Here is a 15,038-nt window from a genome sequence, read left to right on the forward strand (position 1 = left end):
CTTCATTTACTAGGCCAGACAAGAGATGTACAACCTGATGTTACATGAACAAAATATGGTACCTTGGTGAGGACATACAGGATTTTATACCAGATCCCCCTTTGTGCTCTTGAGCCCTGGACTGGGAGACCAAAGGACTTGGGTTGTAGTCCTGATACTGCCACTAGTTTAGCTATGAGAAATGCTGGGCAGGTCATTCGTATATTCATTGAAAAGATATTTCCTGATTGTTTGCTACATGCCCTATACTGTGCTATGGGTATTAAAGATAAACAAGGTGAATGTGACCCCTGCCTGCCTGGAGGTTGTGGTGTTGTGACAGGTGCAAACATGATATAAACTTTGTCACTGCCTCTTTGGGTCTCAGTGTAGGAAAGTGGAAGGTGGGGACAGGAGAAAAGTCCAGTAGAGCTTGATGCTAAGGAGTTTCCAGCTGTAAATATTCTAAGATACTTTTATATTAAAAAATGAAAAATTCTTTTTTGAGAAACTCTTAGTTTGGTATACATTGTGGAAGAAGCTTCTCTGGTGTTTTTTATGGGTGAATTGAGGCATAAAGGACAGTAAAATAATTCCAAAGAAGGAGACAGAACAGATACTATCTCTTCCCTGTAATAGGTTCCTTGAGAGAAGAAGTATATATTGTTCATTTTGTTATGGTACAGAGTTGCCAAAGTGACTCTAGATTCTAGCTCAACATTTGTCACAACTTGGCATAGATCCTTCCACACTCAAGCAGCAAATACTTTTTAGACTAGTATAAAGTGAGTTAAGTGCCTCAGTTTCTTCATTGTGGAATGAATCCTCTACATCATAGATGTGTTAGAGGGTCAAATAATTGTGAAATCTCATGGAATTATGTTTTTATAAATGTAAATTGATAGAATTCTGGACTCTGTCTTGCTTTGGATCACAGCAACACAGTTGGTATGTTGTACGTGCAGTCTGTTGCTCTGGTCTACTTGTCCTCTACCATGTGATTTCTGGCAAGGTATGTGATACCCATAAAGCAAGAGGAGTAGCTAAGCTATGACACTTCCTCTGAAGGAACTCCTAAGTTCCTTCACCTTGGTGCCTCCTTATTCTGTGACTTTTGTGTTAGAAGGGTTAGAGAACGCTTCTCTAGCTTTCATGGTTCCCATGCTTTGATGCTTATTTTTCTAGTCACACGTTTGTATTCCAAGATCTCGTTATCAGGCTTAACTGTCTCACGTGACAAAATTCACCAAATTACGGGAGTTTCAGTTGCTGGAGACAGGCTTGTTCTTCTTGATGTCCTGGAGCACCTTTCTATTGGCTGAAGCATGGGGCTTCACAGGTAGGTTACTTTCTCCTTTTCATTGTAAGCTCTTACAAGGAGTGACTTAGCCACTTCTGCAAGTGGATCATCTTCTTCATATTTGAATATACTTATTGGGATTTAAGCTGTCATTTTGGAATGTAAACAAAATTTTCAATGGAAGTTGTTCCCTCAGCAAAGTAAGTCAAAGTAAATGAAAATGTCAGCACTATGCATATAATTGACTTATGTAAAACAAAAGCCTCAATGTAAAAGTTGGGAGCCATCCTTTCATGTGAACTCGGAATTTGTTGTCTTCATAGGTGTTGTTGCAGTATTGTTTTGTGGCATCACACAAGCCCATTACACATACAATAATTTATCCACGGAGTCTCAGCATAGAACAAAACAGGTAAGAGAAACTTTATAGTTTGTGAGTAAACTTTCCTCCTTTTAGCAAAATACAAATTTTCTTAAAAATAGTCTTTAATTTGTTCAGGGTATTGTCTTCTCTTCCTTTGACTTTAGAAATAGATGAGACTGGCAAGCTAGAGAGTGATGGCTTATTTAGGGTGGAGATAGGTCAGCAGAATAGTCAGGGCCTATTATTGTGTTTCCAGTAACGTTATTTAGCTTCTTCTCTTAGCCTAATGCAGCCTCTTTTAAGAGTAATGTTTTAGAAACTCACTCTGGCTTGGTTATAACTGCTGCTGTGTGATACAGATAAGATTAATTTCTAATCTAACTAGATCTGCTGCGCCATAGAATGCTAACTTCCTTCAGTCTTCACTCAGGCCCTGCAAAACCTCTGTTTCCAGGAACCCCAGGGAACTGTTCCAGTAATTGGGTACTGAATGATCACTTGTGCAGGGTACCTGAAAGGAATTATGAAGAAAATAGGCATATAATTTTCCAGTCTTAGGTGGTAAATGGATAAATAGGTAAACAAAATGTACTGTCTGGAATAGAAATGTGTGCATATTTGTTGATTATTATAGTAAGAATTAGGACCTTTCAGTTTTGCCAGGTGGTTTTGAGATGAGCCAGGAAAGGATTGACACTAGAGCAGGAGCAACAGTTTTTTTTTTTTTTTTTCTGTTTGCCCTGGAGTCCCAGGTTTAATTTATGACCTATATCTTCCCCAGCCCTTCAAAAGTAAGTAGTTTCCTCCCCCAATCAAATACACTGGAGTTATACATCTTTTTACAAATTAATTCAGTGCACTAAGTGTAAAGAAGAAAACCAACTTGATAGTGTTCACAGAGTAAGAGTTTCCATTCTTGTTACTAACGGAAGCTTATGTACAACTGATAGGAATCCTAGATTATGTGCTTCAAGATCTGTGGCATTATAGGCCATGAGGGAAATGGGGGGAAATGGTTTGAGGCTTCAGGATCTGGATGGCTATCATAAAGGAAATGGCATACCTACAAGGATGGGAAGGATTTGTAAAGGCCTAAGGGAAACAAAGGCATAAATTAAAAAGAAGGCAGTAAAGTGTAGAGCAGTGGCTCACCAACTATATAGCCTTCAGGTCAAATCCAGCCCTTGCCAGTCTGTTAGCTATAATGGGTTTTACATTTTTAAATGATTAAGAAAATATCACATGAAGATTCTGTGACCCCTGAAAGTTATATGGAAATCACATTTCAATGTCCATTAAGAGTTTTGTTGGCACACAGCCACACATACTCTTTTTTAAAAAAGTGTATAGCTTGGGGCTGCTTTTGTGCTACACAGGCTGAGTTAAGCAGTTGTGACAGAGACCTTGTAACCTGTAAACCCTCAAATATTTACTCTTTGGAAAAGTTTGCCAACCCCTATGTTGTAGATTAAAGCTGTGACTCTGCAGTCACTGTATTGTGTTCTACTTCTTAACTGACTGTGTAATCAGGAGCAAGTTACAGAACTTCTCCGTGCATCAGTTCTTTAAAATAAAATAATGCCAGGCATAGTGGTGCATGCCAGTTATCCCAGCTACTTGGGAGGCTGAGGTGGGAAGATTGTTTGAGTCCTGGAGTTCAGACCAGCCTGGGCCACATAGTTAGACCCATCTAAAAAACAAAATAAAAAACTCAAGGACTAGGTTTATAGCTCCAGTGGTAGAACACTTGTCTGGCATGCCTAAGGCTCCAGGTTTGATCCCAGCACCACAAACAAAACTAAACAAAATAAAATAAAATGGAGATACTAATAGTCTTATCTCACAGAGCTGTTTTTTTCTTCTTTCTTAAATTTTGGAGTATTTTTGAGATAAAAGCAAGATAATGTACATGAAATCCTTAATTTAGTATCAGGCACATACTAAATACTAGATAAAGTATAGCTATTATTATTAAACAAGTAGGAATAATAGCATATTAAATCAGTTAAATTTAAACATAACTTATTTTAATGTTTATTGTCATTTTTTATCATAAGCCAGCTCTGCTTTAAGAAGATGAACTGCCAGGAGCAGTGATGTACACTTGTAATCCCAGCAACCTGGGAGGCTACAGCAGAATTTCAAATTCGAGGCCAGCTTCAGCAACTTAGCAAGGCCCCTCTTAAAATGAAAAGTAAAAAAGACCGGGGATGTGCCCAGTGGTAGAGCACTAAGCATTATGAGCCCATGTTCTTAATGTTATTGTCCAGAGAGCTCATGGGGAAGAACAGGGATAGATAACTATAATGGCCAGAGGGACAGCAGCCTATGGAGGACCTTCACTTCATTCAGCAAATCTTGTACACCTACTGTTAGTGATTTTTAGGGAGGCAATGATGTGAATGGGATGGAGTAGACAGGAAGCAAGGGAAGGCACCAAGTGCAGGACTGTAGCACATAAGCCCTGTCCCTAGGAGGCTACCTCCCTGAGGGATAAGACCCATTAAAAAGTAAAGTCAGCAGCAAGTCAGTGAAACCATTGTGATCCTGCAGCACTCAGTGCCAGGATGAAAAGAAGTTGAATTAGCCAGGAGCAGTGGCACATGCCTTTAATCCCAGAGGCTGGGGAGGCTGAGGCAGGAGAATCACAAGTTCAAAGCCAGCCTCAGCAACTTAGCAAGGCCCTAAGCAACTCAGCAAGTCTCTGTTTCTAAACAAAAAAAAGCAGGGGGGAGAGGGCAGGGATGTGACTCAGTGGTTAAACACCCCTGGGTTCAATCCCCATTACCAAAAAAGAAAAGAAGGAGAAATTGAATTGGATCTTTATAGATTGTAGAGATTGTAGAGAAACTGCTATTTTTAGAGATTCACTGTGGGGCAGGAAATGGGGGTGTCAGGGATACCAGTTAGGGTCCTCTTGCAGCATTATGGGTAGGAAGTGATGAAAGGTAAACTAGGGCAGTGGAGGACACAAGAAACATTCCAAAGGAAAATTTGACAGGGTTAGAAGGTAGAGGAGAAGACTGAAGATGGGGATTCGAGGGAAGTGAGGAAGCAACAAGTCCCACTTTCTATGGGACTGGAAATGTCATCTCTATATTTGTTCCCCTCTGAGTCATATATTTTGGGTTTATGCATGAAGTTTACATATGTAAAGTATCTGTTTCATTATCTTAGTAATACTCAAATTTTAAAATTGTGTGACTTAATTTATTTACTGGACTAACCTTTTAAAATTTCGTTTCAGTTGTTTGAGCTTCTCAATTTCTTGGCAGAGAATTTCATCTTCTCCTACATGGGACTGACACTGTTCACCTTCCAGAACCATGTCTTTAACCCAACATTTGTAGTAGGAGCATTCGTATCCTTTATCATATCTTCTGTTTTGAAAACTATTTTAATTGAGATTTTCAATTGGTTTTTGGACATATGGCTGATAAGAATACATTTAAATATGTAAAATTTTCCTGAGTAAAACAAATAAGGATTTCAACTTTTCTATTCCATTCTATTGATTTTATTCTGTTATTTTTATTTGTTTATTGCACAAATAACATTGACAGATTGAAATGACAGAGCAGTCTTATACCATTCTGCCAGCCCCCAAAGGTTTGTCTTCTGTTACTAAAGAGGAGGAGGAGAACATGAATACTAAGGAACAATTAGCAGCCCATGCCACAGAGCAATAGGAGAAAGAGGAAGAAAGCTTAAATGAGGCCCCTTTCTTTCCCTTCTTTTTCTCTGTCTTCTATATGAGCACACTGAGTCTTTAAAAACAAAGGGAAGAAGCTGAGAATATAAAAGAGAGTCAACAAAAGTATAAGCTCATGAGAAGATAAGGGAGAGTTGGAATCCCAAGCATGTGAGGAGGAATTGACCTTCACTTGGAAGAAGGACAGCTGTATGTACCTTTATTACAGGAGACGATAGGGCATGTGGAGAGGAAGGTACACCTGTAATATGGGGCTCTTAGCCAATGGCTTCTATTTTTATCTGTGAAGTAGGAGGTGAGATCATCTGCTAAGAGTGAAATAGAGAGGTATATCAGTTATCCATTGTATAACAGATTACTCAGAACTTAGCTTAAAACAAGCATTCTTTACTTCACACAGTTTTCGAGGGACAGGAATCCTGGAACAACTCAGTTGGGTGACTCTGGCTCCAGGATCTCTCAGGAGATTGCAGTCATGCTGTTTTTCAGGAACTGCACTTAAGACTTGCCTGGTACTGGAGGTTCCACTCCAAGTTACTCACATGGCTGTTGGCAGATGGCTCCCTTCCTGTTCCACAGGGACCTCTCCATAGGGCAGCTCACCATGGCTTCCCCCAAATTGAGCAAGCTGAGAGAGCACGAAAATGTTAGCTAAAGTACCTCTTATAAACTAATCTTGGAAGTGACATACCGTCATCACTTCTGCATTCTTCTATTGGTCACACAGACCAATCCTGGTACAGTGTGAGTGGGGATTATGCAAGGGGACCATCTTGGAGACTGACTTCCATGGGTGATAGGAGTTTTGAGGAAGGTGGAGAAAGTTTATGAAATACTTGCAGAGAGTGGGAGAGTGAGGTGACCAATGAAATGCAATAGGATTGTTGAGCAGTGAGTAGGAATCCATTTGAGTTTGAGGAACAAGTATTATAACAAGAGAACAAATGTGCCCTGTCCTATGTCTGTGTCCAGAAGGACTCAGCTGTAAGCATGGAGAAAAGAGATAGTTGGGTCCATCCAAGTTTGGGATTTCCTTGAGTGTGTGCAATATAATCAGAGAGGGGCAAAGCTAATATTAGGATATTGGAAAGAGTATTCCTAAGATGTGGATAAGAAGTGGAGTGACTAAAGGAGAGGACTAAAAGAGGAAAAAGTAGAGCCATCTATGGACTGGAGGTTCCAGTGAGGTGAAAGAATGACCATTATGGAATAGTTGAATGCAAAATATAGAAAGAAAAATTGTGGTCAAAGAGATGAACATTTGAATAAGTGCTTTTCAAAAGAAGTTATTTATTGAAAACTCAGAATGAAGGTTCTGCTAACGAGATTGGTATAATTTAAAAAAATAAAATTCAATATAAGAGCTCTGTTAGAAAGTAAGATATCACTAAAATGCCGTTCTGCAGAGTTTACTGGCCCAAAAGATAAAACTCTATTACTAAGAGAAGAACCTTAGCTGAAAGACAACCATGAGATTAGTAACTTCATGTCCTGTGAATACCTGAGAAATTTTTGAGCAATCAAGTGACTTGATTGGAAATAAGGTTCAATATTCTCTATAGGCCCCTACATCTGTTGGGAACTGAAATTTCTCAATTTAAAAATTTTATAAAAATTGACTTTTAACAGGAGAGAGCTGTTCTCTTTCTGTCTACATTAGGTAAGATGTAGGTTTGGTTTCATGTGACAAAGACTCAAATTTAACTTACATTTAAACAAGACAAGTTTCTTTCTTTTTCATGCAGAAGTCTGAGCTGGTATGTCCACAGAGTCATCAGGGACCCAAGCAACCTTGTTGTTGTTTTAGAGATTTTCTCTTGTTCTGGTGGTTCAAGATGTCTCACCCCTATGTCTGCCAGTTGCCTTCAAAGGCAGAAATGTGTGTATATCAGTTCCCTTTAACATCACTTGTTACACCTACATGCAAGGGAGGTTGGGAATCATAGTGTTTATCTAGGTAGCTATGTACCCAAATAAAAATGGGGAGTGGGAGGGAAGAGTGTACACTACTATAGAGGCTAGGAAGAATGAGATATTGGGGAGAATTAGCAGTTGCTGCTGTAGGAGTCCACATGCTTTGTTTATTATGTTTTCTTCTTTTATTTTAGGAAATCACTATTTTAGATGACTTTTATTTTAGAATAAAATCATTATGATGATAATACAGAAAGTTCTCATATACCCTCCATACAATTTGCCCTATTATTAACATCTTAGCCTGGTACATTTTGTCACAACAAATGAGCCAGTATTGATACATTATTATTAACTAAAGTTCACACCATATTCCGATTCCTAAGAATTTTCCCTAATGTCTTTTTTATGTTTCAGGGTCCCATCCAGAAAACCACATTACATTTGATTGTGTCTCTTTAAGTTCTGCTTAACTGTGACAGTTATTGAGCTATTCCTTGGTTTTGAGGACCCTTGGCAGTTTCGAGGCATAGTGGTTGAGTGTTCTCAACTGGAATTTGTCTGATGTTTTCCCCATGATTAGATTGGGGTTATGTGTTCTTTGGGAGGAATACCTCAGAAGTAAAGAACCACTCCCTTAGCCCCCATGAGCCTTTTCTGCCTCAGCCTAAGAATTGGCCATTTCTTGAATGAGTCCTGATTCCTTTTATTGGAGAATGGTATTGGAAACCAAGATCTGGACACTCAATGTGCTCATCACTACCAAGTGTCCTAGATTCTAGTCCCTAGCAACTGATAGAATGAGGAAATATCTATATATATATATATATATATATATCAAGTGATATAGTCACATACATCTATACATCTTTTGTTTTGTAACCATTTGTGTCTCCATTAAGCTAAACGTGGGTTCATACTGAAGCTCCAACTGTAATCCATTACTGCCTGGATCATTCTGACCTTGTTTCCTTGCTGATCTCTAAACTTTCATTCTGTCAGTGAGAAACCTGGCTCTTACTATCTGTCATCCATTTACCTAATTGTTCAGTTCCATTTATATGAACTGTCATGGACTGCTTAAGGATGGGGATATGTTTTGAGAAATGTTTCATTAGGCAGTTTTGTCTTTATGTGAATATCATAGTCTGTATTTATACAATCCTAGGTGGCATAGGCCAATCACTGGACATGGCCTCTTGGTATAATTAAGAGACTTGGTAAACATGAGGCATGCAAGACTGCCGCTGGTGTAAATGCTGTTTTACAGTAAACTTTTTGTTTTGTAAGTTGGAGTACACTTTAAAATAATGATTAAAAGTGTAGTGTGATAAATACATAAACCAGGAACAATCATTCATTATCCTTATCAAGTATTATGTACTCTCCATGATTATACTTGCCGTACTTTTTAATGACTAGTGGAATAGTACATTTGTTTCCACCAAGTAATGTGCTGTACTTTGATGATATAACAGCTACATCACTAGGCAATGGGAATTTTTTAGCTTCATTATAATCTTATGGGAACCGTGGTATATGCAGTCTATCATAGATTAAAACATTACATGGTGCATGACTGTTTAACAGTATCAGAATTGTTAACCTGTACTCCTGTGGGAGTACTTTACCAATAGACACATAATTTGTACGTGCACTTCTTTTAGTCTTACAGACTATATACTTTTCCAAGGTCTCTAAGGTTGGCACTGTTTCTGCCATGTTATTTTGTTTTCAATATTAGATTTCCCTTTATATTCTTTTCAGGAAATGGTATTGGGATTGTATTCTGACCCCTGAAATGAAAATTGTAATTATAAAGCAGGAGTTTCTATAAGACAGAAAGTAAAGGAAAAAGACACTAATATTGGTTTCTAGTTAAAACCAATCTTAACTCACCTTAAGCCTGTCCTTTGCAGCAGGTTGGAAGTATAGATTCAGTGGGATGCATCAGGGTTTGCAGGAATTTCAGTGGTGTGAGGTGGCTGAGCTGCTGTTTGTTCTTAGAAAGGAAGGGGAAATTTAGCCAACATTACTCTTCCTGTCAACCCTAATAATGAAAATTAATTAGCCTATTTTATTAATAATCTTAAATATATATTAGTGAAGCCCTACTTTGAAACATATTTTGATTCATCTGATGAATTTTTGTATGTTAAGCTTATACTGTCCAATTTGGTAGCAACTAGCCATGTATGATTATTTAAATTTAAATTAATAAACATGATGTAAGAATTAAAATTTCACTTCCTCAGTCACACTTGCCATATTTTAGGTGTTCACTCTATTGGACAGTGTAAATACAGAAAATTTCCCTACTGCAGAAAGTTATGTTGGACAGCATTGTGTTAGACAATGGAATCAAGAGACTGGGTTAAAAACTGAGCCCCCTAAAATGACTTTTCAGTATCTTGAATATATAGTATAAATAATGTCCATAGTAAGAAGAAATGATCCTTAACCTATTAATAATTTTAGATTGCTATTTTCTTGGGAAGAGCTGCCAATATTTACCCCTTGTCTTTCTTACTTAATTTGGGTAGGAGAAGTAAGATTGGATCAAATTTTCAACATATGATGATGTTTGCTGGTAAGTTATAAATTTCTTCTCTTGCCTTCCCCAAGAAATCATTCACAACGCAGATTATGTGCCAGTTTATGTGATTTGAAGCTGAGACGTTATGTCCCTAATAAAGGACTCTGAAACATGGACATTGCATAATCAAGGTGAAAATTCTTATCTCATTCCTTCTATAGAATTTTTTTCATATTATGGTTGCAGACCCTTGGTTCAAAAATATGTCAATGCCAGGTAAGAAAGATAAAGATGAATGTAATTTTCATTCCAAAATATATAAGTGAATGTTTATAGCAGTTCTGTTCATAATTTCCAAAAACCTGGCAACAACCCACATGTCTTTTTGTGGGTAAATGGAGAAACAAATCATGGTCCATCCATGCCATGGAATACTGCTTAGCACCAAAAAGAGCAAACTATTTGTGTTAGTTAGTTTTTCATCACTGTGACCAAAATATCTGACAGAAACAACTTAGAGAAGAGGAAAAGTTTATTTTGGCTCATGGTTTCACAGATCTCAGTTCATGGTCAACTGACTGTTACTCTGGGCCTGAGGCGAGGCAGAACATGGAAGAAGGGCCTGTTGGAGGAAAGCTGCTTAGTTTTAGGACCACCAGGAAGTGTGGATGGGAGCATACAGGGGGTCAAGATATAATCTCCAAGGGCACATCCCCAGTGATATACCACCTCCAGCCACACCCCAGTTACCACCCAGTACAATAGTCATTTCCAATTAATTCATGAGATGGATTAATTAACTTATTAGATCACAGCTCTAAAAATCTAACCATTTCACCTCCTGCATTAACATGGGAGCTTTGGAGGTCACTTCAAATCCAGACCATAACACTAAACATGGATGAATTTCAGAGGCACTGGGCCAAGGGAAAGAAACTGGTCTCAAAGGTCAGATGCTCTATGATTCCATTCACATGACATTCTCAAAAAGACAGAATCATGGCAATAGAGAATAATTGGGTTTAGCAGGGTGACAAAGAGGTTGGACTAAAAGGAGGTAGCACAAAGGTATTTGGGGTAAGATGAAACTGTTCTGTGTCTTGATTGTGGCAGTGCTCTACTCGTCAGAACTCATGGACTGTATATCGAAAGATGAATTCTTCATGTAAATTAAAAAATACATTTTAAAAAATTCTTAAAATAGCAACATGTCAGTATCATACTAATTCTATTACAATTCATGTATATTTAGATATATTAACATTTATTTCATACTTGTTCCCCTGCTTCTAAGTTTTAGGACATGCTTTATAGCTCTGAATTTTTGAAGTTTGTGTTGGCGATGAGTTATTGAAGGAATACCTCTTCCAATCCCTTGTAGGCCTTCGTGGTGCAATGGCATTTGCCTTGGCCATTCGAGACACTGCCACTTATGCACGACAAATGATGTTCAGCACCACGCTTCTGATTGTGTTCTTTACTGTGTGGGTATTTGGAGGTGGCACCACTGCCATGCTGTCGTGCTTGCATATAAGGTAAGCAGGAACTGGGGGCCTCATTTTAATATGAAATTTTAATTCAGTTTTTCTTTTAGTCATCAGAAGCTTTGGTGACTCTGTAATATGTCATTTTTTTCTTTTAAAAAGTATAGAAGACACAGTACAGAAAAACAAAATTATGTAAAAGAAAAAAATAAAAACCATTATTAACACTTTGAAGGATATCTTTTCAGATCTTTTGCTATGCATTGTATGTATTTCAAACAAAAAAGTGCAACACTAAAGGTACTCTTGTAGACTGGTTTTTAAATGTAATATAGCTTGGATATTTATACTAGTATTTATGCCATTATTTGAATGGCTGCATATATCCTGATTTACTTAATCAAATTCCTTTCAAATTTTTGTATTGTTTTTAAGATTTTGCTATTGCCATTTCCACTTGAGGATGTTGCTGTTACCGTCAACAATGTGAACATTCTGAAGTGTGTACACAACCATGCAATTGTTTGATTCTTTCCTTAGGAGGCATTTCTAGAAATGGAATTGTTTAGTCAAAAGGATGTGCATGGCTGGGCATGGTGGCACATGCCTATAATCCCTGTGACTTGGGAGGCCAAGACAGGAGCATGACAAGTTTGAGGCCAGCCTCAGGAATTTAGCTAGAACTGCCTCAAAATAAAAAGGGCTAGAGATGTAGCTCAATGGTAAGGTTTCCCTGGGTGCAATTCCTAGTACCAAGGAAAAAAAGGACATGCATATATTTAAGGCTTTCAGTCGTATTATCAGGTTGGATCCATCTGTGATGTGTGAGACAATTCAATTTACCCCAGTGCTAATCCATAATAGATGTTATCATTCTTTCTCATGTTTATGATCAGCACTGTTTCTAACCTAACAATCCAAGCCAAGATCACGAGGCCCTAGTCTTCAATGCATACTGGTTAATGTATTCAATTTGAAAGCTCCCTTGTATCTCAAGAGTTCTACATTTGTTTCCATGGATACAGCAGCCTGTATTGCTGAAGCCTTTGTAGATTTTAGTTCTGTTCGGCTGAAAGTTCATAGATGTTAAGAGCTACCAGGCTCCCAGGATACGAAGGGTTCATTAGAGAAAACATTTCACATTTTATAGAATCTATTCTATAAAATCTATTTACCATTCTATTTTGCCTTTCTTTTAATATCGTAAAGACCAGCCATCCTTGAATCATGCTTTAAATGTTGTTATTGCTATCTTATTCTCTCTTTGCTGTTCAAATCCCCTGTTTTATAATCTCTGTGTTGTTGTGTGTAGTAGACAATACACTGTAGCATATGTTCTTATAACCCTAATGTTCTTATGGACCTCATTATTGCTTCAAGGAACACCTGGAATTTATTGAGCACTTACTATGAGCTAGGCATTGTACTAAGTGTATTTAATATATTTATCTAATTATAGTTACTCTGTTTTACAAATTAAGAAATAGAGACTTAGGTTCTTAGTTGTCTAAGGTCATATATGTATATGTGTAATACATTTATATATATTAATAATATATACATACATTTATATGTGTACATATATATAAATTAAATGATAGAGGTGAGGAACCTCTGGTCTTATTTAGTTTCTTCTGTACAACAGTGCATTAAAAACTGAGTGGCACATTTCAAAAGGACTAATCTCCTTTCTTTTCTCAATGACTTATAAATGAATACTCTCCTAAGGAGAACAAAATTAAATGTAAGATAATTTAGGAAAAGTAATACTCTTCAGTGGAGTCTCTAGGTTTAAGGAGAATCAGTTCTTTTCCCTCCACAAAAACCAAACAAAACACACATGCTTTACCATCCCTGCCAAGAGAAAAGCAAAACCAAAAACCTGCCTACTCGCATAATATGTGTCACTAGTTTTGAAACCTTTCTGGCTGACCCCATCTTGCCCATTCTTAACACTGAATGGAATGCAGTTAAATATATTGCCTTATAGTCTTCTATTACTTGGTTTTTTGTTTTGAATTTTTCAGCTTCTTTGTGACAGAGGCTGTGTTTTAAGCTTTTCTTCCCGCCCTCTCAATTTGCGTAGTATAATTTTGAGAATACTGAGATATTCTGAAAGTTGAAGATGCATGCACACTTACACTTAGCCTTGTGTTCTTGCCCTTCCTTCTTACTAATTCTGCAATCTTGGGCAAGTTCTTTAACCTTTCAAAGCCTATTTCCTCATCTGTGTCACATACATCATAGTAGCTATCTCTTAGGGTTGTTGTGAGGATTCAGTGAGCTTATGTCTACAAAGCTCTTTGCACAGCCTTTCAAATGTGTCTTTTGTCCATTCACTTGATGAATACTTACTGAGCACCAGCCATGTGCCAAACACTGTTTTAGGCTCCAATTCAGCGATTCACAGTTAGGGACCATTTTGCCCACCAGGGGACATTTGGCACTGTTTGGAGACATTTTTGATTGTCACAACTGAGAGAGGGGATTACAACAGGTTTCTGCTGGGTAGAGGCCAGGAATGCTGGTAAACATCCCATAGTGCACAGGGCAGGCTTGTCCCCCAACCTGCCAACAAATAATTATTTGGGTCAAAATGTCAGTAATACTAAGGTTAAAAAGCCCTGCTCTAGAGAAGGGCAGTGGTAATGAAAAGATACCTGATCTACTAAAGTGTATACTTTAGTGGGAAGAGACAGACAGTAAACTAGTAAACAAAATGTATGTGACAAATTTAGATGATTATTAAATGTGATGTCAACCAAAGAAGGTCCTTTGATACTGACTGGGGATGGGGGTATATGAAGAGGTCAGGGAAGTTTTCTCTGAAAGGTTACATTAGAGCTCAGTCTTCTTGAGTGACAAGATACTGTCAAATAGTGATCAGGAAGAACAACAGTCCGGGCAGAGAGAATAGCAAGTACAAATGCCAAGGCAGGAACAAAGTTGGCCTAGTAGATAAACAAAAAAGCTCATATAATGGGGGCTGGTGATTTGAACTACAGTAGGTAGGAAATGAGGTGGGCCAGATCCCATGGGAGTGAGAGATCTGCAGACTTCTGTAAAGGGACAGAGAGGAAGGATTGTGGGCTTTGCAGATATATGGTCTCTGCCTTAGTCACTCATCTCTGGTGCAGAAACAGCCATAGATGCCATGTCAATCCATTGACATGGCTATGTTCCAACCAAATTTATTGACAAAAACAGAGGGGTACCAGATGTGGTGCATAGGCTTTAGTTTGTAAACCCCTGCTGTAAGACCTTATAAGATATGCTGAAGAGTTTGAATTTTAAAATATAGCTAGAACTCTGGATTATATTAAAGCAAGGGGAATGACATGATCTAATTTACAGTAGTAAAGGATCACTTTAACTGTCCTATAAACAGTGAATCCTCAGTGAATCAGAGTCACAGCCATTCCTGTGTCCGAAACATAATTTGTGACAGTCACATTTGGCTCCTTATCTACTGCACATGCTTTGCATTTCTCTGTCTCTGAGCCTTTGTTTATACTGTTCCCTCTGGCTGGAATTCTGTGTCACTCCCAGTGACATAGCCAAGTGTCTCTTCCTTTGCCCCCTGTTCCTTTCTCTGGGAACCAGTCTCTGTAATGTTGGGTTTTTTTATTATAGCACTTATTTCATTTAGTTATGTAATAATAACAGTATTGTTATAAGAGCTACCACTTAGCATTAAAGATGCATCAGATGCTCTTTTCTTATTTTTTATTTGTTCATTATAATTATAC

General features: G+C 37.9%; 1 protein-coding gene across 3 annotated transcripts in view; it reads left to right on the forward strand.

Moving 5' to 3' along the window:
• Positions 1–15,038, forward strand: part of Slc9a6 (solute carrier family 9 member A6) — a 54,668-nt gene that overhangs the window by 22,398 nt on the left and 17,232 nt on the right. For all 3 annotated transcript variants that reach the window (XM_047536311.1, XM_047536312.1, XM_047536310.1), the window contains 5 exons: positions 1,213–1,318; positions 1,603–1,691; positions 4,891–5,004; positions 9,748–9,859; positions 11,187–11,340. In XM_047536311.1, coding sequence (XP_047392267.1) covers positions 1,213–1,318; positions 1,603–1,691; positions 4,891–5,004; positions 9,748–9,859; positions 11,187–11,340 — 575 coding nt within the window. The remainder of the gene's footprint in view (positions 1–1,212; positions 1,319–1,602; positions 1,692–4,890; positions 5,005–9,747; positions 9,860–11,186; positions 11,341–15,038) is intronic.

This window comes from Sciurus carolinensis, chromosome X, assembly GCF_902686445.1.
Source record: "Sciurus carolinensis chromosome X, mSciCar1.2, whole genome shotgun sequence".
In the NCBI taxonomy this organism is placed as follows: domain Eukaryota; kingdom Metazoa; phylum Chordata; class Mammalia; order Rodentia; family Sciuridae; genus Sciurus; species Sciurus carolinensis.